A 25,295-nucleotide genomic window follows, 5' to 3' on the forward strand; every position below is an offset into this window, starting at 1 on the left:
GCAGCGCTGTACAAAATAAACAAAAGGTCCCTGCTCAAAGGAGCTTACAATCTAAAGAACGAAATGTCAAGTTGGGGCAGTCTAGATTTCTTGGGTAGAGGTGTAGTTAAACTCTGGAATTTGTTGCCAGAGAATATGGTAAAAGTAGTTAGCTTGGCAGGGTTTAAAAAAGATTTGGATAAATTTCCTAAAAGAAAAGTCCATAAGCCATTATTAAGATGGACTTGGGAAAATCCATTGCTTATTTCTAGGATAAGCAGCATAAAATCTGTTTTACTGTTCTGGTATCTTGCCAGGTACTTATGTTGGGAACAGGATATTGGGACTGATGGGCCTTCAGTTTGTCCCGGTATGGCAATGCTTATGTTCTTGTAACAAACCATTTCCATGGATAAAGCTTTGTTTTATGTGTAGAAATATAGATGTATGTCCTTGTCAGGGGGAATTATCCAGGTAGGACTAATCCCTACCCAACTAGGTTCTGCTGAATGTTACTCCATAACATTGGCATACACACTCCCATTCATCAATTCAGTTCACTTATACTCCAATAAATCCCCAACACACGGTTAATTTCTCATTGGCAAAAGTTTGACCACAACTTTATTACTTCAACATTCCAAAACACAAATGTAATTCTTTAACACATGAGTTAAACACCATCATCTTTCCACAGCCCGCAGCTAGATGGTTGCGCACTAGCTGCCACCCCTTAGTTTCTTCCTTAATAACTTCCCCATCACTCCCATCCACGACCCGTGGTGCCATAGGGTCGTGCGCTGTCTCATGACGGTACCGAACACGAGACTACACTTGGAAAGACCTGAATCGGCCCACACTTTTGTAAACTATCCCACAATTTTCTTCCCCATAAACATACTTTTCCCACCAAAAGTGGTGATAGCCTTAGTTTGTTACCACTCCCCCACAGCTACGGCCTGTTTGCATTTAAAGTAAGCTTCCAACAGATCCTAATATCACTCAAAAATATATCTAAACCAATATCAGATAGATGCACCCCATCATGGCGATATAGCCCAGCACAATCCCTTGAAAGCAGATCATGAGACAAAACCATCCCATATATGGCAATAATAAAATGAGCCACTTCCAAGTTGACATGTTTTCTCAAGCATTCAATTGCTTTAACTTTTCGTGCATCCTTCCACACCAATCTAGGTACAATATTAGACCAAACAAAGCAAGTAAATGGGAAATAACATGTTGCTAAAAACAGTACCCACTTTATCATTTGAATCAGTTCTACCCCTTTTATTGTACGCAAATCATTACCCCCAACATGGATTACAATCAATTGGGAAGAAGAAAAATGCCTTGCTTGCAGGAACAGAGGCAGAAGCTGGTCCCATAACATCCCACATAGACCAAGCCACCTAATTCTCACTCCAAGCGTGGCCAATCCCAAATTCAATCCATATTTCGATTATCTTGCTTTTTTCTCAGTCCAGTGAATATATGAATCCCCACACAGCCATACACAATGATCTACTGACAAGGCATCTGAAACAGAATCTACAAACAACAATGAATTAGTAGTCAATTCTCCAACTTGCACATAATCCTTGTAACAACTTGACCTCCAGTGACCCAATTTCTTTAAATTATCTAGAGAAGCCGCACTAATACAAAATGAATGAATATTGTAAACTTGAGGATCCTTTCCTATGCAACTTAATCCTTTCCTCATTATGTCTGAAAACTGAAATCTTGTCAATCTAGCTGCATAATAGTCGTGCTCCTGCTATTTTTCTTCTTATGCAGGAGCATGACTATTACGCAGCTAGAACCTTTTCCCTGAGGAAGTTTTTCGAAACTTGGCCAAGTCGGCGGAGGTTCTCCTGTGTTGAAATCTTGCTGCCAGCTAAAAGATAAGTGATAATGTTTGAAATGAAACTAAAAGTGTGCGGAAGCAATTTAAAAATTACAAAATAAGTGGATCAATGACGATTTGCGTCACAACCATTATGTCAAAAGAACGTGTGTTCATATGGTGTCAGCTGCAGTAGACTCTGAAGATCCCCTAAAAAATATCTATATATTTAAAAATTGCATACATAAAAAGAATGTATTGACTGCGCTCATTGATATCGATATGAAAAAGTTTTGAAATGTCATCATATAGAAGTTGAAAATATCACTTTAAAGACTACTGTTTGGGACAATATATACACTGTGAGGTATCTGTGACCAGCATTGGCCACTCTTGGAAACAGGATACAGGGCTTGATGGACCTTTGGTTTGACCTAGTACTGCGGCTGTTCTTAATCAAAACTTTGTCTATAATGTTTTGTGTTTAATGTGTTTCTCTTTGAAAAATGAGCTTGTAGACTTATAAATACCTTGTTCTTAATTTTTGAACAATTTTATACTTATTTTTTATGCTAAACATGTAAATTATTTTGTGTAGATTCTGTGAAACAAACTCCTATTTTAATGCATTTTGAACTGTATTTTTTTTGAACATCAGAATGTTTTTAAAAAAGTAGAATTGTGTGAAAACTTTTACAAGCTACTCTATGACTGACAGAGCTCAAGGAAACTACTCAGCTAGTAACACAGAATGGAGGGCTCCCCTGTTAATTTTTTCAGCTTATTTTGGGTACAGTAATTAGACATCTATAGGCATACACTGACATTATGTTAATAAAGCTGTTGCTTATTTTTTCCCAACAGCAAGTTGGGTTTTTTATGGATAGAGGAAGGGTTTTAATTTTGGGGGTGAGGGAGGTCATCACTGAGATCTCCATCCCAGAGTAAAGTGTTGTGTTATAACAAGATAGTACAATGAAATAAGATAAAGCACCATGGATCTGATTTACTAAGGTTTGTCTTCTGCTCTGTGATTACGGAAAAAGGTTAAGTAAATCAAATCCTATGTTGTAGGTAAAAGATTATGTGAATGTATTCAAGTTGTAAAGCTATTACATTAATTACTTGTACATTAGGCTGAAAATAAGTTGCATTCCATAAAGAGAGAACAGATGCAATAAAACAAGCTGAAAGTTGCTTGCAAAGCTTTAAAAAGGCAACAAATTTTACTTTTCTCTTACAACTGGAGATAATGAGTTCCAGAATGCAATGCCAATAAAATAAGTGGAATTCTGCCTTTGGCTTGTGAACTATGATTACACTATTAAAAACTATTTTATCTGTGAATCTTATTTGGTATTTATGGACTTCGCCCTCATCAAAAATGTGTGCATTACTATCTACCAACAAATCAGAAGTGAAAACAGAAATCAAATAGATACCATGTTGGAAAGGTTTTCAGAAGTCTGTTAAGGATAATCAGTTGTCATGCTACAGCCTACAGAGGGAAAGCATTAAGGAATCCGAAGACTGGATAAACAGAAAATTCACACTAGACATGATTTATAAGATGGTTGGACAGCACAAACTTCTTCATAGTGAGGTCTCACCATTTTTCAACATTCTTTGTCTTACTAGAAATGGTGAGGCCTACAGCTTTAAAGCAAAACCTTCTAGATACACAACTGAAAGAGTTGCTAAAATGTCTTCAGCTACTGTCATTACAAAAAACTGAGAGGTCAATTTTAAGCTGCAAAGCCATAGTTTAACTTTAAAAGGATAAGTTATCTCTTTAAAGCTATATGGATTATGAGTGATTTTGAACACATAAGATGGCCTGAAAATTCAGGAATAACTTTATCAGTTTAAACTTATACTGGCTATTTATTCATTTAACTTAAAGTTATAAGGATAGAAGTTGGATTTTGCCACTCTTAAAATGACTTTAAACCCAAACCCTGGAATAAATTTAAAACTCAAATTCTAAAAGGATATCTTAGCCACTTAGGCCTTCATGTAATAAGCAACATAACTTCACAAAACTTCATGTTGCTTAAAAAATAACGTAATGAGACTGGACACACAAAAATGGCAAGTACAAAAGTTAACTTTTGGCCAAAGTGCACTTCACATAAAAGTTTATGGAAATTTTCCATCAATGAACTGCTGTAATAAAACATGCAAATTAGCTAATTAATGGCACAAATCTCAAATGTGAGTGCACAAAAAGATTTGGGAGTCTATTTTCACAAAAAATAACTACACATCTGGACAGAAATTATGCATGGCATGGTTCTGCACACATCAAATAAAACCTTAAAGGGAATAATGCACAGACTTAAAGACAGTTGGTATCTTTCTCTGGAACATGCTACACTATGTTGTTTTGGAAAAGGTAATCCACTTATTCTTACATCCAACTCAGAACTTAGCTGGAGGGTGCACTACAAGTAACAGAGAAATTCAGCCAGTATTCCTGGACTCAGATATTGTTGGTTGTCACTTTTCATGCTAGGTAAAAAAGCTAATTCTGTTTCTCACTGAATCAGTCTGATAGGAGGGGAATGCTGCCATCCATTTCCCCCTGACCTAAAAACCGTTCCCTCCCAATGCCCCCCAAAATAGAAGCCTTCCAAGACTCCCTGTCCTGAAGACCCCTCCCTATGCCTCCTGAATAGAAGACCCCCCCCCAGATGCTCCCTCTTGCCCCAAAGATCCCCATCCTGATACTCCCCAAATAGAAGCTCCTCCTGATGTCCCCTCCTCAAAGACCCCCCCCCCCCCCACAATCACACAAACCACCTCCCACTCTCCTCTAGGTACCCCCAAGGACTACCTTAAGAATGTCCTGGTGTCTAGTGGGGTCAGCATAGGATGCAAACCCCAGTCGCTCCTGCCCTTTGCCAGTACCAGGTTCAAAATGGCACTGGCAACCATTTGCAGGTTGTCATGCGAAAACTTAAAAACCTGACAGTTCATTGCTGAGAGTTAATCACTTGAACAATTAACCATGCAAACTATAATAATGCATTCCTTAATCACTTGTACGCTAACCACATGTAACTTAGGGGCCCTTTTATTAAGCCGTGTAGGCGCGTCAATTTTGAACTACCGCCCGGCTACTGCATGGCCAGGGCGGTAATTTCAGTTTTTACTTGCATCCGCTACACACACCGGAAAATTTTCCGACGGTAATCGGTATTGTATGTGCACAGATGATTACCGCCCAGTTAACGCATGAGACCTTATCGCTAAGTCAATGGGTAGCGGTAAGGTCTCAGGCCCAAAATGGACAAGTGCCAATTTTTATTTTGCTGCATGTCCATTTTCAGCCCCCCCCCCCCCAAAAAAAGGCCTTTCTTGCAGGTGCGCTGAAAAATGGACCTGCGCGCTTCCAAAACAAATGCGTCTACACCACCACACGCCATTGTTTGGTGCACCTTAGTAAAAGGACCCATCTAATTACTCAAACACCCACACATGTGAATACAAATCATTTTGAATAGAAGTAAGGCTCATCTCACCAGTGTATCTTTCTTATTTGCAGCACTGTAACCTAGAAATCACTGTGTGTAATATGAAAGTGGGAGACTCACCCTGAAGTGGTTGTGACCCAGTTGGTGGGAGGAGGGAGTTAGTGTAGCGCACAAGCAGCAGGTGCAGGCAAACCTGAGCTGTGCTGGGGATAGACCCTCTAAGTGGCCAAGGGGATAGACCCTCTAAGTGGCCAAGGGGTAACCCCAAGTGAATGGTTAGGCGTTTCATGACAATCTCTGCTAAGCTTCTTTGGATCAGATTCTTCTAAGCAGGATTCCTTTGTGTTTGTCCCACACGTTTTGAATTCCATTACCATTTTCATCTCTATCACTTCCCACGGAAGGGCATTCCACGTATCTACCACCCTCTCAGTGAAAAAATACTTCCTGACATTATTCCTGAGTCAGCCCCCTTTCAACCTCAATTCATGCCCTCTGGTTCTACCGCTTTCCCATCTGTGGATTAATACCTTTCAAATATTTGAACGTCTATATCATATCACCCCTCTTTCTCCTTTCCTCCAGGGTACACATGTTTAGGTCAGTAAGAGGGGCATAATTGAAAGGGACGCCCAAGTTTTGCTGAGGACGTCCATCTTTCGTTTCGATAATACGGTTGAGGATGCCCAAATCTCGAAAATTTGGTCGCCCCCTAGACTTGGTTGTTTCTGATTTTCGGCAATAATGGAAACCAAGGACGCCCATCTCAGAAACGACCAAATGCAAGCCCTTTGGTCGTGGGAGGAGTCAGCATTCGTTGTGCACTGGTCCCCCTGACATGCCAGGACACCAACCGAGCACCCTAGGGGGCACTGCATAAATTGCTCCCAGGTACATAGCTCCCTTACCAGCTGTCTGCAGTGCTTTCACACAGAGGTGAAAGGCGCTTTCATGTCAGTGCAGGGGGCCCGGCATGGAGGGGGGAGGGGGGAGGACACGGCGGCGAGGAGGGTAGCTGGACATGGGGGGAGGCCAGGGGGGGAGAGAGGAGGGTTGCTGGACATGGGAAGAGAGCAGGGCAGAGAGGAGGGTTGCTGGACATGGGGGGAGGGCAGGGGAGAGAGCAGGGTGGGGGGGGAGAGAGCAGGGTGGGGGGGAGGCCAAGGGAAAGAGGAGGGTTGCTGGATATGGGGGGAGGGCAGGGGAGAGAGCAGGGTTGCTGGACATGGATCAGGGGAGGGGAGGGCAGGGGACAGAGGAGGTTTGCTGGACATGGAGGTGAGAATTACAAATCTCGCTCGTTTTAACGGGCTTAACAGCTAGTTTATTATAAAATACAATACCCACTATGAGCCCCCACATATATATAAACCATATATTGGAAGCAGGAATAAATGTCCTCAATATGTCCAGTGTTGAAATACAATCTGCATCCAATAATGCAGACAAACTGTAAATAGTCAAGCACTAGAGCTGATAGGCTATGCTCATTCAAAAAACTTGTGTTGTTATCCTTGATGGCAAAATCTTGAGCATCTTGAAAACAGAGGAAAACAGCCACAAAAAGCTCAATCAAATCCAGCTTCCATGGTTTCCAAAGCCATTAAGGTATTAAAGACTCAATATGAATCCCAGAAAAAACTTTCCTGCTTCAATATTCAACTTCAATGTGTCACCTTGACTCAGGCCGAGTTTCGCTTCAAGCTTTATCAAAAGGGATGCTGTGGAAACATATGCAAGGCATCAAGTTGTTCCCCGATACACCCCCATTTCCCTTTAAACACGTATCACCAATAAATATGAAAAATATATACCTTAATATTCCACATACACTTCTTAAATCTTCACATTTATCAAATTATTCAGGCAACTGAGAATCCTGCACAGGAAACTAGTCCAGAATGCATCTCACCATTGGATACATCTGTTGCTAATTGGTCATTCCTATTTAACTACTTTGTTCAATCCCCCCACAATTAAATAAATCACTACTCCTTATAAATTAATCTGTCTGGGTTAATTTTTCCCTAACGTTGAACGTGTAATAACACCAGAAACTTCAACTCAGCAATTTAATGATTATATTCCCTCCAATGAGCAGTCAAAGGCATATCCTTCTTATTGGTCTTAATGCTGCTGATTTGTTCCCCAATGCGTATTTTCACCTTTCTAGTTGTTTGACCAATATAATAAAGACCACAGGGGCAGATGATACAACAAACAACCCCGGCAGAATTGCAATTCGTCCTTGAAGGTAAATAAAATAATTTACCTGAATGGGAAATCAGTACTGCAGCTGCTTCAAAGGCATACTGACAATATATACAAGCTCCACATTTAAAGTGACCCATATCAGCAGACTGGGAGGGCCCTTGACTATTCTTCTAATGTTTGGAGATCCATTCTCATGGTTTCTACTCCCTTCAGGGTATCCACTCTATTGGCTAACTTTTCCTTCTAACCCTTCAGCAATGTCTCTCACAAATATATTAAACAGAATCAGCCCCAGCACCGACCCTTGAGGCACCATCCGATTCCATTTACCACCACCCTCTGCCGCCTGTCGGTCAACTGGTTTCCAATTCAGTTCACCACTTTGGGCCCTAAGTTCAGCTCTCTCAGCTTATTCATGAGTCTTCTGTGAGGGACCAAATCAAAGGCTTTGCTGAAATCCAAGCAGATCACATCTATCGCACATCCTTCATCCAGTTCTTTGGTCACCCAGTCGAAGAAATCAAACAGATTTGTTTGGCAGGACTTTCCTTTGGTAAAGTCATGTTGCCTCGGATCCTATAACCCGTTGGCTTTTAGAAAGTCAACAATCCTTTCCTTCAGCAGCGATTCCATTATTTTTCCTTCCATCGACGTGAGGCTTACCAGCCTATAGTTTCCCACTTCTTCCCTGTCTCCACTTTTGTGAAGAGGGACCATATCAGCTTGTCTCCAATCCCGCTGAACCTCTCCTGTCTCTAAAGATCTACTGAATAAATCCTTAAGAGGTCCTGCCAGGACTTCTCCGAGTTCTGTCAGTATCCTGGGATGTATCCCATCCAACCCCATATCTTTGTCCACCTTCAGATTCCCAAGCTGTTTATTAACACTTTCATCTGTAAATGGTGCAGTATCAACTCCATTCACACATATATCCTTGGCAGGCGGCCGGGGTCCTTCTCCAGATTTTTTTCCGTGAACACTGAAGTGAAGTATTTGTTTAGCACATTCACTTTATCCTCATCTCTCCCCACATAGCTATTCTCAATATCTTTCAGACTTGCAATTCCATTCCTATTTTTTCTCCTTTCTCCAATATATCTAAAAAAGTTTATGTCACCTCTCTTTACTTCTTTAGCCATTTTTTCTTCTGCCTGCACTTTTACTAGCCATATTTCCCTCTTCACTTCTTTAATCCGGTAATCTTTTCCTTGATCCTCTCGTTGTATTCTTCTATATTTCTTAAACAAAGCCTCTCTTGCCCTTATTTTTTCAGCCACTTGTTTGTTTCACTTGTTTTTGTTTAATTTTCTTGCGTAAAGATCAGTTGCCATATTTACAGCAGTTTTCAGCTTGGACCACTGCGCTTACACTTCTCTAATTTCTACCCCTGTCGTCAGCTCCTTCTTCAAGTATTCCCCCACTTTACTACAATCAGTACATTTGAAGACCAGTACTTTGGAGTTTTGTGCGTCTGCACTCTGCTTTTGTTCTTATATCAAACCATATTGTGTGATGAACACTATTACCAAGATGAGCACCCACACAGACATTGGAAACATTTCTTCCATTTGTGAGCACTAGATCCAACGTCTACCCTTCCCTCGTGGGTTCTGTCACCAGTTGTCTGACCAAGGCACTTTCACAGGTATCCACGATCTCTCTACTTCTTTCTGATTCTGCCAACAGTATGTTCCAATTAGAGAGTTGCACGGGAACGGGGTTCGCAGGATTCCCGCGGAACCCGCGGGATTCCCACAGGGACGGGGGCAGTTCCTGCGGGGTTCCCGCGGGGATGGAAGCAGTTTTGCGGGGTTCCCGCGGGGATGGAAGCAGTTCCTGCGGGGTTCCCGTGGGGATGGAAGCAGTTCTGCGGTCTTCTCGTAGAAGTGTAAGCTGCACCTGCACCAGCCTCTCATCTACCGAATACCAATTTCTTTGAGTGCTGTCTTCTCCTCCTCTTCTTCTTCCTTGCTTTAACAGCACAAATGTGGAAAGTCTTCCATTAAGGAGGTGGTAGAGTCACAAATGATAACGGAATTCAAAAAGGCATGGGATGAACAAAGAGGATCTCTAATTAGAAAATGGAAGTTATATAAAACCTAACCTTAAATGGCTGCATGTGTGTGGATGTGTCAAGTGACGCTTAGATGGCGACTCTGGCTGTGATGAACTAGGGCTGATACCAGGCAGACTTGTATGGTCTGTATCTCATACATGGCAATCTGGTTTAGAATGGGCTGGAAAGGGCTTAGACAGCAACTTCAGTGGCTGGAACATGAGGACAGTGCTGGACAGACTTTTACGGTCTGTGTCCCACAAATGAGAAGACAAATAGACTGGAGTGGGCTTCAACGGCAACTCCAGTAGTTGGAACATAAGGATAGGGCCAGATAGACTTCTGTGGTCTTTGTTCCAGAAACACGAAAGAAACACCATAATCAAGTATATAATATCACACTCGTTGATTTAGTGATGACTTGATCATGAGTGTGACTATTGGCAGAGTGGATGGACCGTTCAGGTCTATTTGCTGTCACTTACTATGTTACTATTAATCCTCTTTGCTCCCAGGCTGGTGCACAGACCTCAGCTCTGACACAGGCACGAGAATCAGATGTCACCTGACCTACTGGCGCGTGCATGTGGCGACCTCTCAGCAAGTGAATTGGAGACAAGTCTTACATGTGCGCACCAGAGTGTTCCAACTTCCGTTCCTTCCTTGCCTACAGTGCTGTGACTCAAATCCAGAGAGACTGAGGGAGCTGACTGGAATTTTCTTTTATGTACCATTAAATTCTTACGGGGATGGGTGGGGATGGGTTAAATTCTTGCGGGGACGGGTGGGGACGGGTTAAATTTTTGCGGGGATGGGTGGGGATGGGTAAGATTCCAGCAGGGACGGGCGGGGATGGGTAAGATTTCTGTCCCCGTGCAACTCTCTAGTTCCAATCCACATCAGGCAAGTTGAAATGTCCCAACATAACAAGCTTATGAATATCTTCTATCAGGTCCTTGTCCAACTTCTTCATTTGTGCCAGAGGCCTGTAGATAACACCCATGTGGATACAAGTTCCATCTTCTCTTTCCAGGATGATCCAAATAGCTTCTTCCTTTCCCCAGGTACCCTGCATTTTAGCCACTCTGATATTGTTTTTCACAGTACAACACCACTCCTCCACCTCTTCATCCTTTCTAAAAAGATTATAGCCTGGAAATTGGAAAAGGTGCAGCGAAGGGTGACTAAAATGATAGCAAGGATGGGACGACTTCCCTATGAAGAAAGACTAAGGAGGCTAAAGCTTTTCAGCTTGGAGAAGAGGCGGCTGAGAGGAGACATGATAGAGGTATATAAAATAATGAGTGGAGTGGAACAGGTGGATGTGAAGCGTCTGTTCACGCTTTCCAAAAATACTAGGACTAGGGGGCATGCGATGAAACTACAGTGTAGTAAAACAAATCGGAGAAAATGTTTCTTCACCCAACGCATAATTAAACTCTGGAATTCGTTGCCGGAGAACGTGGTGAAGGCAGTTAGCTTAGCAGAGTTTAAAAAGGGGTTAGACGGTTTCCTAAAGAACAAGTCCATAAACCGCTATTAAATGGACTTGGGAAAAATCCACAATTCCAGGAATAACATGTATAGAATGTTTGTACGTTTGGGAAGCTTGCCAGGTGCCCTTGGCCTGGATTCGCCGCTGTCGTGGACAGGATGCTGAGCTCGATGAACCCTTGGTCTTTTCCCAGTGTGGCATTACTTATGTACTTATGGTCACATCTCATTGAACCACGTCTCTGTAATAGCAACAATATCCATGTTTTCCTCAAACATCAGCGCTTGAAGATCTTGAACCTTTCTACTTAAGTCTACGAGCATTTGTGCTCATTGCTTTCCATGTATGAATTGAGTTAGGATGGTTTCGTTATTTATATGACCTTTCCCTCTGCCATCATGTTTTTTTGTGGGTGACATTCTTAATTCTCTAATGTCTAGAAACATACTGTCTGAATTTCTCCCCAAGGATCCTTTTTCCTGTCACAGAAAGATGTAGCCCATCATTACAATACAGCCTATGATTTTGACATGTACTGCCCCATCCTTCTATGTATATCCCAGACTTTGCACCACTTATTGAATTCCTCTGTTTTACCTAATCTCTTTTCTCCCATCCCACATGTAAGAATAACTTCAGAAAATACTGCAGTCCAAACCAAAGACTTGAGTCCCTCCCCAAGCTTCTGGAACGCTCTCTGTGCTCTTAACTTGTTATTGTTTGCTAGGTCATTTATCCCCAGGTAAATTATAACATCAGTATTAGAATCCTTACTTTCCTCCCGGACCATGTTCAGTATTTGGTCTGTACTTCTGGTAGCTGAGGATCCTGGAAGCACTTCACTAGGTTGGGTCCTTTGAACTGTGTTCCTAACTTAATGCTTTTCAATTCTGAAGGTACACAGTTATTCATAGGGCACTACCGAAGACAGTATATTTGAAGAGGACATTGCAACAAAATGGTTAAGAAATGCATCTGTCCCAGGATTCTTCTGCCATACCAGCTCCATTTGTTGATACGAACTACATAATTCCACAACAATTTTAAAACTGAATTCTATTTGACTCTACCAGACCAGGTAAGGATTGAGTCTTACTAATGGGTTGCACTGAAATATTAGATTAACTTGCATGAACAAAGCTATGGTTGGTAGATGGCACATTTAAAGTAGTTCTGTCATTGTTGTCTCAGCTTTGCTCTATTCATTTTGGAGTTGTGCCAGGAATAATTCCAGTAGTAGTTTATTGTTTTGTTCTGAAACAGAAAACAAGTTGTTGGAAGCAAATACATATCAAGAATATAAATTTAAGAAATTAAATTCCAAAGCAACTGACTCAATTTCAAGAGATCCATCCATAAAAAGAAAATAGGGATTTAATTTCATTTAATTTTGGCATTTATATTCTGCTTAACCTTTAAGTACTAGGCAGACAACAAATCCAGTTTGGCAAGAGGTTTAACAACCGAAACTCAAAAAATTCTAGATATATTGTTAATTTGAACAGAGGAGAACATTTTTACATTTGTGTGAACAAAATAGCAATTGGAACCTAAAAGAAATAATAAATTAATGGAATAGCCATGTCTTTTGGTTATAAGAATTGTCTGTGTCTTTTGCTCAACTCTCTTTGTAGCCCCTTGGAATGTAACAGGGAGTTGTGAGGTCACTAGGTTGGATTCGTTTGTGGCCCATAATATTTGTAAAATAGCCAAGTTTTTCATTTTCTCCTGTAAAGTCTCCCCTCGTTTCTGGGGAGCTCTTTACTCCTGGGCTCAGCTCCTACCTCCAATGACCACTGCTGACACAACACAACTCACACACTTGGTTAATTCAAAACAAAATCCTCTTTATTTCTGCCTCTCCTTTCAACCGAGCTCATAAAGTTCAAATCAAGAAGCACGTGATTCAGTTCGGCTGTTTCTCTTAAACGTCCAATCTTCAAGGAAAAAAAAACCCACAAAAGAGAAAAGTAGAGCTGCAACTTAGCTCTCCCCAACAACTGAAGATTCTTTTACCAAAAGCTGAAAACTGTTCTTTAAAGGTCTTAGCACTTTCAAAGTTCAATTGTACCTCTTTTCTCAGCAAGGAACCACAGCAACTTGGCACCTCACCTTAGCAGTGCTCCTCCCTCTATACAGCAACGAACACTCTGTGGCCTCCCACACACACTGCTCTCTTCAAACACGGTAAATGTCACTTATCCATTAACAGCTCATGTCCATTTGTTCCTCTTGATCCAGCACAGCAGCTTGGGAAGCTGGCAGACTCTCTTCCCATTCCATGTCGCTTCTCCCTTCACTACTATCTTCTTCATCTCCTCCGTTCCCTAAAGTCTTTTGGAAGACAGGCAAGGATTATATACTGACTAGTAAAAAAGACCCGTTTCTGACACAAATGAAACGGGCGCTAGCAAGGTTTTCCTCGGAGTGTGTATGTTTGAGAGAGTGCGTGTGAGAGAGAGAGAGTGAATGTGCGAGTGTCTGTATGTGACAGAGAGACAGTGAGACTGGGTGTGAGTGTATCTGTGAGATAGAGAGTGTATGTGATTCTCCTCTCTCCCCTGCCCCCCCTCTATCGTTCCATAAAGTTCATGTTATATTTCTTCAGGAGACTCACTTAAAGCAGGAGCATGAAAAATTTTTGACCCATCATTATTACCCACATGTCTTTTGTGCCTCTGCTGTTGATGCATCGAGGAAACGGGGGGTTGCAATGCTACTTCACTCATCTTTGCAGGTACAAGTGGTGAAAGTCCAGCACGACTCTGTGGGTAGATTTTTGCGTTTTCAGGTTTTATTGAATAATTTTGCTTTCAAACTGGTTGCTGTGTATGCGCCTAATGAATCTCAGGGGGAATTTTTTGTCAGGCTTGGCAAAGCTGTTCAATCTGATCCCTATGGCAAATTGGTGTTGGGAGGAGAGTTTAACGCATCTTTTGATCCGGCATTGGATAGGTCTGGTACAGTGTCGGCGCTTGATGTTAAAAATTCTAAGGCTTTGGGCAAGTTGGCTCGGGCCTTAGCAGTGTGTGATGTATGGCGATTACATTATCCGAGGGTTTGGGATTATTCCTTTTATTCCCATTCTCATGATTCTTATTCCCGCATTGATCATGTGCTAGTTGACGTATCCTTGGTTCAGGGGAGTTGTCTTTCTGGAATCAGTCCCATTACCATTTCAAATCATTCCCTGATTTGGGTTCAGTTATTGTCCTATTGTGAGGAAGACCGGGACAGCAGGTGGACTTTAAATGTTTCTCTGTTGAAGGAGGATAGTATTGTAACTATCGCACACTCCTGAAGGAGTACCTTGATATAAATTTAGCATCGGGCCTGTCTCTGGGGATCGTTTGAGATGCGCTGAAAGCTGTGACGCAGGGGTATTTCTTAAAACAGGCTAGCGGTCAGGCTTGGACCAGGCGAAAGGAAGTTGCTGACTGTATTTCACAACTGTCTCTCTCAGAGGATCTTCACAAGTCTTCACGCTCGATTTCTATCTTTCAGCAGATTCAGGCACTCCGGTTGAGATTAGACAATATTTACTCAGACCAACTGCAATTTATCCGGGGCCAACAACAGCATCTTCAGTACTTTAATCATAATAAGCCGGGTCGTTCATTGGACCTTAAATTGAGGCAGCGTAGATTTGATCATACTATTCTCCGTATTGGGGATGGTAAGAATATAGTATTGACTAAATCCTCTTTGATTCGTCAGCGGTTCCAGTCCTTTTACCAGTCTTTATACTCGGCCAACTCTGCGATTCGCAAGGATTCTATTGGGGCCTTCTTATCCTCTCAGAACCTACCTTCTTTGACAGAGGAGCAAAGTTGTATGTTAGATGGTATTATTCAGGTACATAAAGTTGTTAAAGTTATTAAGGACTTGCCCATTGGGAAGGCTCCAGGCTTAGATGGCTTACCGAATGATTTTTATAGGTTGTTTAGGGGGGAGCTTGCCCCTCTCCTGGTGGAGATTCTTAATGGTATTCGGGAGGGGGAGGCTCTACCTCCCTATATGATGGAAGCTGGGATAGCTGTGATTCCGAAGCCTGGCAAAGACAAGACAGAATGTGCTTCTTACCAACCTATCTCCATCCTTAATTCGGATGTAAAGATTATAGCAAAGGTCCTGGCAAACCAACTAGCTAAAGTTCTTCTCGACCTAATACATCTAGATCAAGTTGGGTTTGTTCCTCAAAGGCAAGTGAAAGTCAATGTTCATCGAATGGTTAATTTGCTTCATGGAGCTACAAAGTCCAAAATTCCCGTGTGCCTTCTGGGCCTTGACGCCTCTATATGTTGGTGGTCTCCTACTTTTCAATTGATATAGTCTTTCCAATGATCTATATTATATTATCCCAAACTAACAATGCCAAAATACAAATGGATTTATTATAATATAAATGATTATAAAGACCAGACGAAGATGTTACTAGAGGGCACTCCCAGAAGATCATCAATACTGTTTATAACTTTCAAATAGGAACTTATTGGGCAACCAACAGTGATTTGAGTGAATCTTCAGATATTCTCACTTTTATATAAAGAAGTTCATTTTTATCATCTAAAATAAACAGAATATTCAGAAAACACTGCCTACTTTTACAGTTACATCAGTGTTTGAAGTCAAAATTATTGACAGTGGCTTATACCTAGGCATAAGAAGTTGGACTGAAGTCTTTTCAGCATCACTTATGTATTCTTTAAGTACAGCTTCTACTGCCTTATTTATATTTTTTGCTAATTTGTTTTTTTATGGCCCTGTTTACCAAGTTGGTTATAGGCGCGTTAGCGTTTTTAACGTGCATCAACCATGTACGTGCATTAACAGTGTACGCACCTGCAATATCCTTGTTGGCGCCTACACAGTTAGTGCGTGTGCTAATTGAAGGCGTGTTAAAAACACTAACTTGCCTTAGTAAACAGAGCCCTTAATTTGTTCACTGGTGGATTGTTTTTTTTTAAGAGTACAGTGCATATCTATAAATGTGATTATATGGATAAAATAATCAAAATATACTACCAGCTGATGGAAATCTGTATCATGAGATGTTAAGTATGGTAGCCATCTGTCTCCAAGCTGCTCAAGGAGTCTCTGCTTCTGTTCACAAAAACACAAAAGTTACAGACAAACAGGTTAAAGAAATGTTTAACATGTGAAAAGTATAAAATCAAACTGATGAATTTTAAACAGTGACATAAACAGCTGCAAATGTAAGTGTTAATGTACCACTTGAATAAGGAATGTGAAACTAGGCCAATCAGTTTTGAAATTTTGCAAGTTTAGAACAGTAATGTTCAATAGAGCGCAAACTGATAGTTTGGTTTAAAAATGTCAAAGCCTGTTTAAATGTATTAAAGTTGTCTTAGCAGTGACTTCTGCTAGTATTCATAACTGTCCTTCATTTGCATTAGGTGTCTTCTCTGTACATATGACAGTGCTACATATGCATGTAAAATTCCTAATAAAATTACCCCACATGCAAAAGTACATTCAATGACCAGCACTACCATACTTTACACAATTCAGGTATTGGTATGTCCTGGAGGACAGCACGGTCAGAATCACGATTTACACAAACATTTATACGAACATCTCGAGCAACCAAACATGTCCATGGCTTCATTTTGGCCACAATTTAAGCACAATTTTTATAGATATAAATTTAAATAAGCAAAGTTTGAAATAAACTTGAAACCATTTAGATAGTAATTTTTAAAAAGCTTTTTCATGTGTATTTCAGAGCAGATTACAGAAAGATAATTACAAAACAAAAAAAAATTATAAAAATATATACACAGTGGTGTGCTGGTAAATTTTTAACAACAGGCTCTCTCCCCGGTCCACCTCGGCGCCCCCCCCCCCCCCATCCACCTCTGTGCCCCCCCCCAAAAAATTAAAATTTCAGAGCTGGCTATAGCCGGGGGGGGGGGGGGGGGGGGGGGCAATGCATTACTCTCTCCAGGAAAAAAAAATTAAATGATCCCAGATTCCAATCTAATTCATGTTTAATATGGGATAAAATGCCATAAATAAGTAAATAAATATAAACTTTTAACGTTCAGCACCTGATTCTCAAAGTGGGCATATTCCAAACACTATAATGAAAATAAAATTATTTTTTTCTACCTTTGTTGTCTGGTGACTTTGTTTCTCTGATCATGCTGGCCCAGTATCTGATTCTGCTGCTCTCTATCTGTTCCCTTGACACCGTTTCCAGGGCTTACTTTCCATTTATTTCTTTTCTTTCCTCCTTTCTTCTTCATTTCTGGTCCTCTGCAGACTTGACTGTACAGTGGATCCAGCTTCTGCCTATTTTCTCCATCCATGTTCAGTTTCTCTCCTCACTTCCTTTTCCCTCATCTAATCTCCTTTCTCTATCTTCCCTCCATGTCCACCATTTCTTCTCTTCCTTCCCTCCTCTCCATCCATGTCCAGAATTTCTCTTGCCCTACCCTCCATCCATGTCCTGAAACTTTCTCTCACCTGCCCCCCTCTACCCATCCATGCCCAGCAATTCTCTCCCCTGCCCCCTCTACCCATCCATGCCCAGCAATTCTCTCCCCTGCCCCCCTCTACCCATCCATGCCCAGCGATTTTCCTCCCTCCCCTATCCATGTCCAGCGATTCTCTGTCGCCCCCACCCTCTCCTAAATCTTTTTCTATTACCTCCGTCGAAGCGCCGCGTTATTTAAGGCCGTGATGCCCATCTCTAGCCTTCCCTGCTTGCTTCTGATGAGTTCATTCATTCCCTCAGTCCCGCCTTCGCGGAAAAAGGAAATGACGTCAGAATGATGTCAGAAGGCGGGACTAAGGGCATGAACTCAGACCCTCCAAACTCTGTAGCTTTGAAAGAATTAGAAGCAATGCTCACTCGTTCCTGCCTCTCGGCACAACCATTTTTTGAAAATGGCTATGTCTGATCCCATGTGGTCATTTTGGGATGCACTGAGCTGGCTCAGTCCCTTAGGGATCAGGCACCATGATAATCATGGATCATTTCTATCTCTGGTTGACCTAAGTAGAAGATTGAAGCTGGGAATCAAATCCAAAGTCCCACAGTACAACAGAGCCGCTGGGTTAGCCTGCCTGCATTTTAACCAGTTAACTAAGAAGCAATATTGCCAGACTAGTCCTGGTTCTAACAGAGCTGCAAGAGGAAACTGCAGTAAAATAAGATACTATTACCACAAACAAACAGGGACTACATTAGGACATTCTCAAAGAATGAATGTGTCTTGCAGTAAAAACTGGGTTTCACAGTTTAATTACCATGTAAATTGAAAAATTTCCAGTTTCTGGAGAAAACAGCTTCATTATTTTTTTTCACTTTTAACTGACATTACATTATATCGGTGGCATTACATTCTAAACTGTAATTTTTACTCATCTAGAAGAGTCGAAAAAATCTATATAAGTACATAAGTAGTGCCATACTGGGAAAGACCAAAGGTCCATCTAGCCCAGCATCCTGTCACCGACAGTGGCCAATCCAGGTCAAGGGCACCTGGCATGCTCCCCAAACGTAAAAACATTCCAGACAAGTTATACCTAAAAATGCGGAATTTTTCCAAGTCCATTTAATAGCGGTCTATGGACTTGTCCTTTAGGAATCTATCTAACCCCTTTTTAAACTCCGTCAAGCTAACCGCCCGTACCACGTTCTCCGGCAACGAATTCCAGAGTCTAATTACACGTTGGGTGAAGAAAAATTTTCTCCGATTCGTTTTAAATTTACCACACTGTAGCTTCAACTCATGCCCTCTAGTCCTAGTATTTTTGGATAGCGTGAACAGTCGCTTCACATCCACCCGATCCATTCCACTCATTATTTTATACACTTCTATCATATCTCCCCTCAGCCGTCTCTTCTCCAAGCTGAAAAGCCCTAGCCTTCTCAGCCTCTCTTCATAGGAAAGTCGTCCCATCCCCACTATCATTTTCGTCGCCCTTCGCTGTACCTTTTCCAATTCTACTATATCTTTTTTGAGATACGGAGACCAGTACTGAACACAATACTCCAGGTGCGGTCGCACCATGGAGCGATACAACAGCATTATAACATCCGCACACCTGGACTCCATACCCTTCCTAATAACACCCAACATTCTATTCGCTTTCCTAGCCGCAGCAGCACACTGAGCAGAAGGTTTCAGCGTATCATCGACGACGACACCCAGATCCCTTTCTTGATCCGTAACTCCTAACGCGGAACCTTGCAAGACGTAGCTATAATTCGGGTTCCTCTTACCCACATGCATCACTTTGCACTTGTCAACATTGAACTTCATCTGCCACTTGCACGCCCATTCTCCCAGTCTCGCAAGGGATAGGGATCAGAGCACTTTGTTGCAGCAAGAGAAAAAACAAGAGAAAAAACATAGATAAAGGGAAAAAACATGATCCCGTAAACAAACACATGATAAAAGATGTGATGCAACTTCTTTCACTGTGTGCAAATTACCAAACCCAGAGGAAAAGCACAGAACATTAAAATGATGCTCTAGAGCAGACAGTACTAGCTCACATTTGATTGTCAGATCTGGCTAAGTGGTGCTCCTCAAGTTGATACACAGACAAATACACACAGCTGGGCTATGCAGCACACTGCTCTTCTCATATACAAGGAAGCTGTCAGGCAGATGTCAAATACATCAAGCTACTTGCAAATTCCAGAAAAGAACAGAAAATTCAGAGAATTAGTTATCCCAGCTGCAGTAGAAATAGAATAATTCTTACATACATGCTGGCTTTTACTTCTTTGCCAACAAGTAAGGATGTATACAGCTCTTATGCACAAAGGGGGTAATTTAAAAAGTTTTTTGCGCATAAAACACTACTGTACATGCAAAAATAGAGGTTTATAAAAAAATGCTTGGGAGCCTACAAGCAAAAAAGTGTGCACTGCCTAACACATAATGCATACTTTTGCATCTATTAAATACATCCTTTAGAGGACGAGCCAATGCTTCTCTGAGTTTCCTCAGTATCCTGTGATGTATGTCCCATGACGTTGTCCACTTTCAGATCTGCAAGCTGTTCATAAACAGTCTTCTGTGAATAGTGTGGTATGCCATCCCCTAACGTATCTTTATCAATCATCTGCACAATTTTTCCAGGTTTTTCTTCCGTGAACACCAAAGAGAATTATTCGTTGAGCATGTATGCTTTTCCTTCATCATTTTCTGTACATTGGCCCTCAGCAGTGTTGTGTTTCGTAACTCCACATCTGTCCTTCCTCCCTTCCCCAATAAACCTGAAAAATGTCTTGTCACCTCAATTTATATTGTTTGCCATCCTAATTTCTTTGACTCTTTCAGCTTTATGCAGTATTCTTGTCTGTGTTCCTCCTTTTATGACCTTCTGTATTAATTTTTGCAGCCATTTCATTGCTGAACCAAATCGGGTTCCTTTTCCTATCACTTTTACTTTTCTTACACAAAGATTTCCCATTCACTCATTTCCTCCCTACTTGCCAGCTCCTCATTCAGATACTCCTCCATTTTACTGATCAGCATGTTTGAAGTCCAGAAATTTGAATATGGTGTATCTTGACTCCCCTTTAGCTTTTATATCAAACCATCCTGTGTAGTAATCACTGCCACCAGGTGGGTGTCCATCCAGACATTATATATGCTTTCTATATTTGTGAGCATTAAATCAACAATTGGTTTTCCCCTGGTGAGTTTCATCATCATTTGACTGAGCAAAGCCGCTTGTAAGACAACCACTGTCTTTCTACTTCTTTCCAGATTTGCAGATACTTCAATCCACATCCAGTAAACTAAAGTCACCCAATACCATCACATCTCCTTTTATTCCCACTTTTGCAATATCACTGATCAGACATCTGTCCAGTTTTTCTCTTTGAGTCGGAGGTCTGCAGACTACATCGGTGTGAATGTACAATCGCCTCTTTCCAACACAATCCACAATCTTTTCCCCATGCCCCCTGCATTACAACCACTCTGGTGTTGTTCTTTACATAAAAAGCTACTCCTCTCCCTTTTTTGCCATCCCTATCCCTTCTGAATAGATTGTAGCTGGATATGGTAAGATTCCACTAATGAGACTCTTTGAACCATGTCTCTATAACAGCCACAATGTCAGATACACATGTAAATATTGATTTACAAAGAACACTTTATAAGATTAGATGTGTGGGATGCAGAGATTTCGAGCAGGTGTGGCTTGGGCAAGCCTAAAACTGTGTATTTCCCATTTTACAAATATATTTAAACAAAATTTCCCCATCAGCTCTTTAGTATTTATTTATTTATTTGTATCCCGCATTTTCCCACATATTAGCAGGCTCAAAGTGGCTTACAAAATACCGTAATGGTGAACGCCAAGTATGGTAGGTATTAAACAAATACAATTAGAAAAAGGGTCAAGTAAGGTAGGGGTAAATGGGTACAATAAGGGGACAAGGAAATAAGAAATAAAAAGTATAAGTTTTAAACAAGTGAGAAAAACATGTAGGTCATGATTCATGGAATTCTTTCCAGCATGTGCATGTGTGTTTGCACTGAGGTATGTTTTTGTTGGTGGGAACAGGCATTAGGGCAGTTTCGGGGAGAAAGTTTTTCAAAGTGGAAAAATCTGCAAGGTCATAGGGAAGTTGCAGGGAGTAATATTAGGGCTGGGGGAAGTTTGAAGGGTCATGGAGTAGTTGCAATGGAACAGTTTTTAGGATGATGGAGTATATTTTTGAGGAGCAGTTTGCAGGGTGGTATAGCAGTTAGTTTGTGGGATGGTGATGAAGTTGCAAAGAGATTAGGTTGGGGGATAGTGAGATGGTTTTTGGGGTGGGGCAGTTGTGTCAGGTAGCTTCTGGGGGTGGGGTAATTGCAGGATAGTTACATTTTGGGTTGTGGGAAAAGTTGCAGGGAGTTAATTTTGGGGTTGTAGGGGCAGTTACGGGGTGATGGGCTAGTTGCCGGGAATATTTTCAGGGGTGGTGGATGAGGTAGTTGCAGTGGATAGTTTTAGAGGTTGGGGACAGTATGGGAAGATGACAGAGTAGAGAACAGTGAAAGACAGTTTGAAAGGCGGAATTCCCTAATTGTTATATTTCACTGTGTCTAAGTTTCTATGCTACACAAGATGAAACTCCTTCTTCCATAGAAATGCATTGGGACTTGTTTTGTTTGTTTTGGAGGGCTTATATCTCTCAACCCCAATCCAATGTGGCTCATTTTTTAACTCAATATGTCTTTTTACCCTTTTTCCCATATGCCACATTTTATTCAAAACCATTAAAAATGTAAACAATTATTTTGCTCTCAGACAAATATTTCTTGGCCCCTTTTGTCTAATTAGGTGCATTTCACCTGTCTGTTGGTCTGTACACATAGATACAAAGACACATACATACACACAAATACTCAAAGACATTAAACAAATGCACAGTTACAGTGGTGGAAATAAGTATTTGATCCCTTGCTGATTTTGTAAGTTTGCCCACTGACAAAGACATGAGCAGCCCATAATTGAAGGGTAGGTTATTGGTAACAGTGAGAGATAGCACATCACAAATTAAATCCGGAAAATCACATTGTGGAAAGTATATGAATTTATTTGCATTCTGCAGAGGGAAATAAGTATTTAATCCCTCTGGCAAACAAGACCTAATACTTGGTGGCAAAACCCTTGTTGGCAAGCACAGCGGTCAGACATCTTCTGTAGTTGATGATGAGGTTTGCACACATGTCAGGAGGAATTTTGGTCCACTCCTCTTTGCAGATCATCTCTAAATCATTAAGAGTTCTGGGCTGTCGCTTGGCAACTCGCAGCTTCAGCTCCCTCCATAAGTTTTCAATGGGATTAAGGTCTGGTGACTGGCTAGGCCACTCCATGACCCTAATGTGCTTCTTCCTGAGCCACTCCTTTGTTGCCTTGGCTGTATGTTTTGGGTCATTGTCGTGCTGGAAGACCCAGCCACGACCCATTTTTAAGGCCCTGGCGGAGGGAAGGAGGTTGTCACTCAGAATTGTACGGTACATGGCCCCATCCATTCTCCCATTGATGCGGTGAAGTAGTCCTGTGCCCTTAGCAGAGAAACACCCCCAAAACATAACATTTCCACCTCCATGCTTGACAGTGGGGACGGTGTTCTTTGGGTCATAGGCAGCATTTCTCTTCCTCCAAACACGGCGAGTTGAGTTCATGCCAAAGAGCTCAATTTTTGTCTCATCTGACCACAGCACCTTCTCCCAATCACTCTCGGCATCATCCAGGTGTTCACTGGCAAACTTCAGACGGGCCGTCACATGTGCCTTCCGGAGCAGGGGGACCTTGCGGGCACTGCAGGATTGCAATCCGTTATGTCGTAATGTGTTACCAATGGTTTTCGTGGTTACAGTGGTCCCAGCTGCCTTGAGATCATTGACAAGTTCCCCCCTTGTAGTTGTAGGCTGATTTCTAACCTTCCTCATGATCAAGGATACCCCACGAGGTGAGATTTTGCGTGGAGCCCCAGATCTTTGTCGATTGACAGTCATTTTGTACTTCTTCCATTTTCTTACTATGGCACCAACAGTTGTCTCCTTCTCGCCCAGCGTCTTACTGATGATTTTGTAGCCCATTCCAGCCTTGTGCAGGTGTATGATCTTGTCCCTGACATCCTTAGACAGCTCCTTGCTCTTGGCCATTTTGTAGAGGTTAGAGTCTGACTGATTCACTGAGTCTGTGGACAGGTGTCTTTCATACAGGTGACCATTGCCGACAGCTGTCTGTCATGCAGGTAACGAGTTGATTTGGAGCATCTACCTGGTCTGTAGGGGCCAGATCTCTTACTGGTTGGTGGGGGATCAAATACTTATTTCCCTCTGCAGAATGCAAATAAATTCATATACTTTCCACAATGTGATTTTCCGGATTTAATTTGTGATGTGCTATCTCTCACTGTTACCAATAACCTACCCTTCAATTATGGGCTGCTCATGTCTTTGTCAGTGGGCAAACTTACAAAATCAGCAAGGGATCAAATACTTATTTCCACCACTGTATACAGACAGACACATGTCTCTCATCCTGCCCCTATCACCCTAATGAGACATACTTTACTATGTCTTTTCACATCCAGCACTACAAACAGACATGCATGAGCTTATGGATGAAGGAAGGGGAAACACATTGTCACACTACAAGATGCACATTTCAAATTTTTTTCCAACTTACACTGAGTTGGAAACAATAAAATAATAATTATTCTTAATATCCCATTTACAAAATATTCTGTGTCAAATATTTTAACAAAACCTTTGGTGACTTCACTAGCTAATTAATGCCACTTATAAGCAGTCTTGTGAAACTGTGCAAATCTACATGTAAGTGGCAGAACCTACATGTGGAAGTTGCAAAATTGCTACTTCCATGTATAAGTTGCTGAATAATGTCACTATTGTTTTTCTACATACAGGGGTCCTTTTACTAAGATGCGCTGAAAAGTGGCCTGTGCTGATGTAGACGTGTGTATTGGCCACGCGCATGTTCATTTTCAGAGCACCTGCAAAAAAGGCGCTTTTTTTGGCCGAAAATGGACATGGGGTAAAATGAAAATTGGCATGCGTCCACTTTGGGCCTGAGACCTTACAGTCACCAATTGACTTAGCGGTAAGGTCTCACGCGTTAACCAGGCGGTAATCATCAGCACGTATACAATGACAATTACTGCCTGGTTAACTCCATGTACTGGAAATTTTCTAGCATGCACAAAAAATGAACTTACTGCCCAGGCCAAATGGTAGCCAGGTGGTAGTTCTGAATTGGCGTGCGTTGAGAGCAGATAGGTCCCTAAGCAGCTTAGTAAAAAGGCCCAACAGTTTTCCAAATTTGCTGCTTGTGATGTACATGCCAGAAAATACTTGTGCATTTTTGCTGGTATCCTTATGCATATTTTTTAAAAAAGGCTCCATGTTTGCAAGAGTATTTTGTAAAACACTGGGAAAATATACGAACATCCCAACCTGGATGCCCCCCAGTCCCCAAGTTGAGTCACTATGTTAAATGGAGCTTTTTATATAATTAAAGAATTAAAGGTTTACATTATATTCAAATCAAAGTACATTTGCCACTGAACATTCAAGTTTCCTTTGAATTATATTTCCAGCCATAAAGCTGCAAAATAGGAACTACTTGCCATGCCATGCAGGGCAGTATGCATCAAAACCATTTCCAGCGGAATTAGTTTTTCTCATGGATGCAAAATTTCATCCC

General features: G+C 41.5%; 1 protein-coding gene across 1 annotated transcript in view; it reads right to left on the reverse strand.

The window, feature by feature from the left end:
• Positions 1–25,295, reverse strand: part of FTO (FTO alpha-ketoglutarate dependent dioxygenase) — a 748,586-nt gene that overhangs the window by 590,343 nt on the left and 132,948 nt on the right. The window contains exon 2 of the mRNA XM_030204316.1: positions 16,098–16,175. Coding sequence (XP_030060176.1) covers positions 16,098–16,175 — 78 coding nt within the window. The remainder of the gene's footprint in view (positions 1–16,097; positions 16,176–25,295) is intronic.

Source organism: Microcaecilia unicolor, chromosome 5 (genome assembly GCF_901765095.1).
Source record: "Microcaecilia unicolor chromosome 5, aMicUni1.1, whole genome shotgun sequence".
NCBI lineage: Eukaryota > Metazoa > Chordata > Amphibia > Gymnophiona > Siphonopidae > Microcaecilia > Microcaecilia unicolor.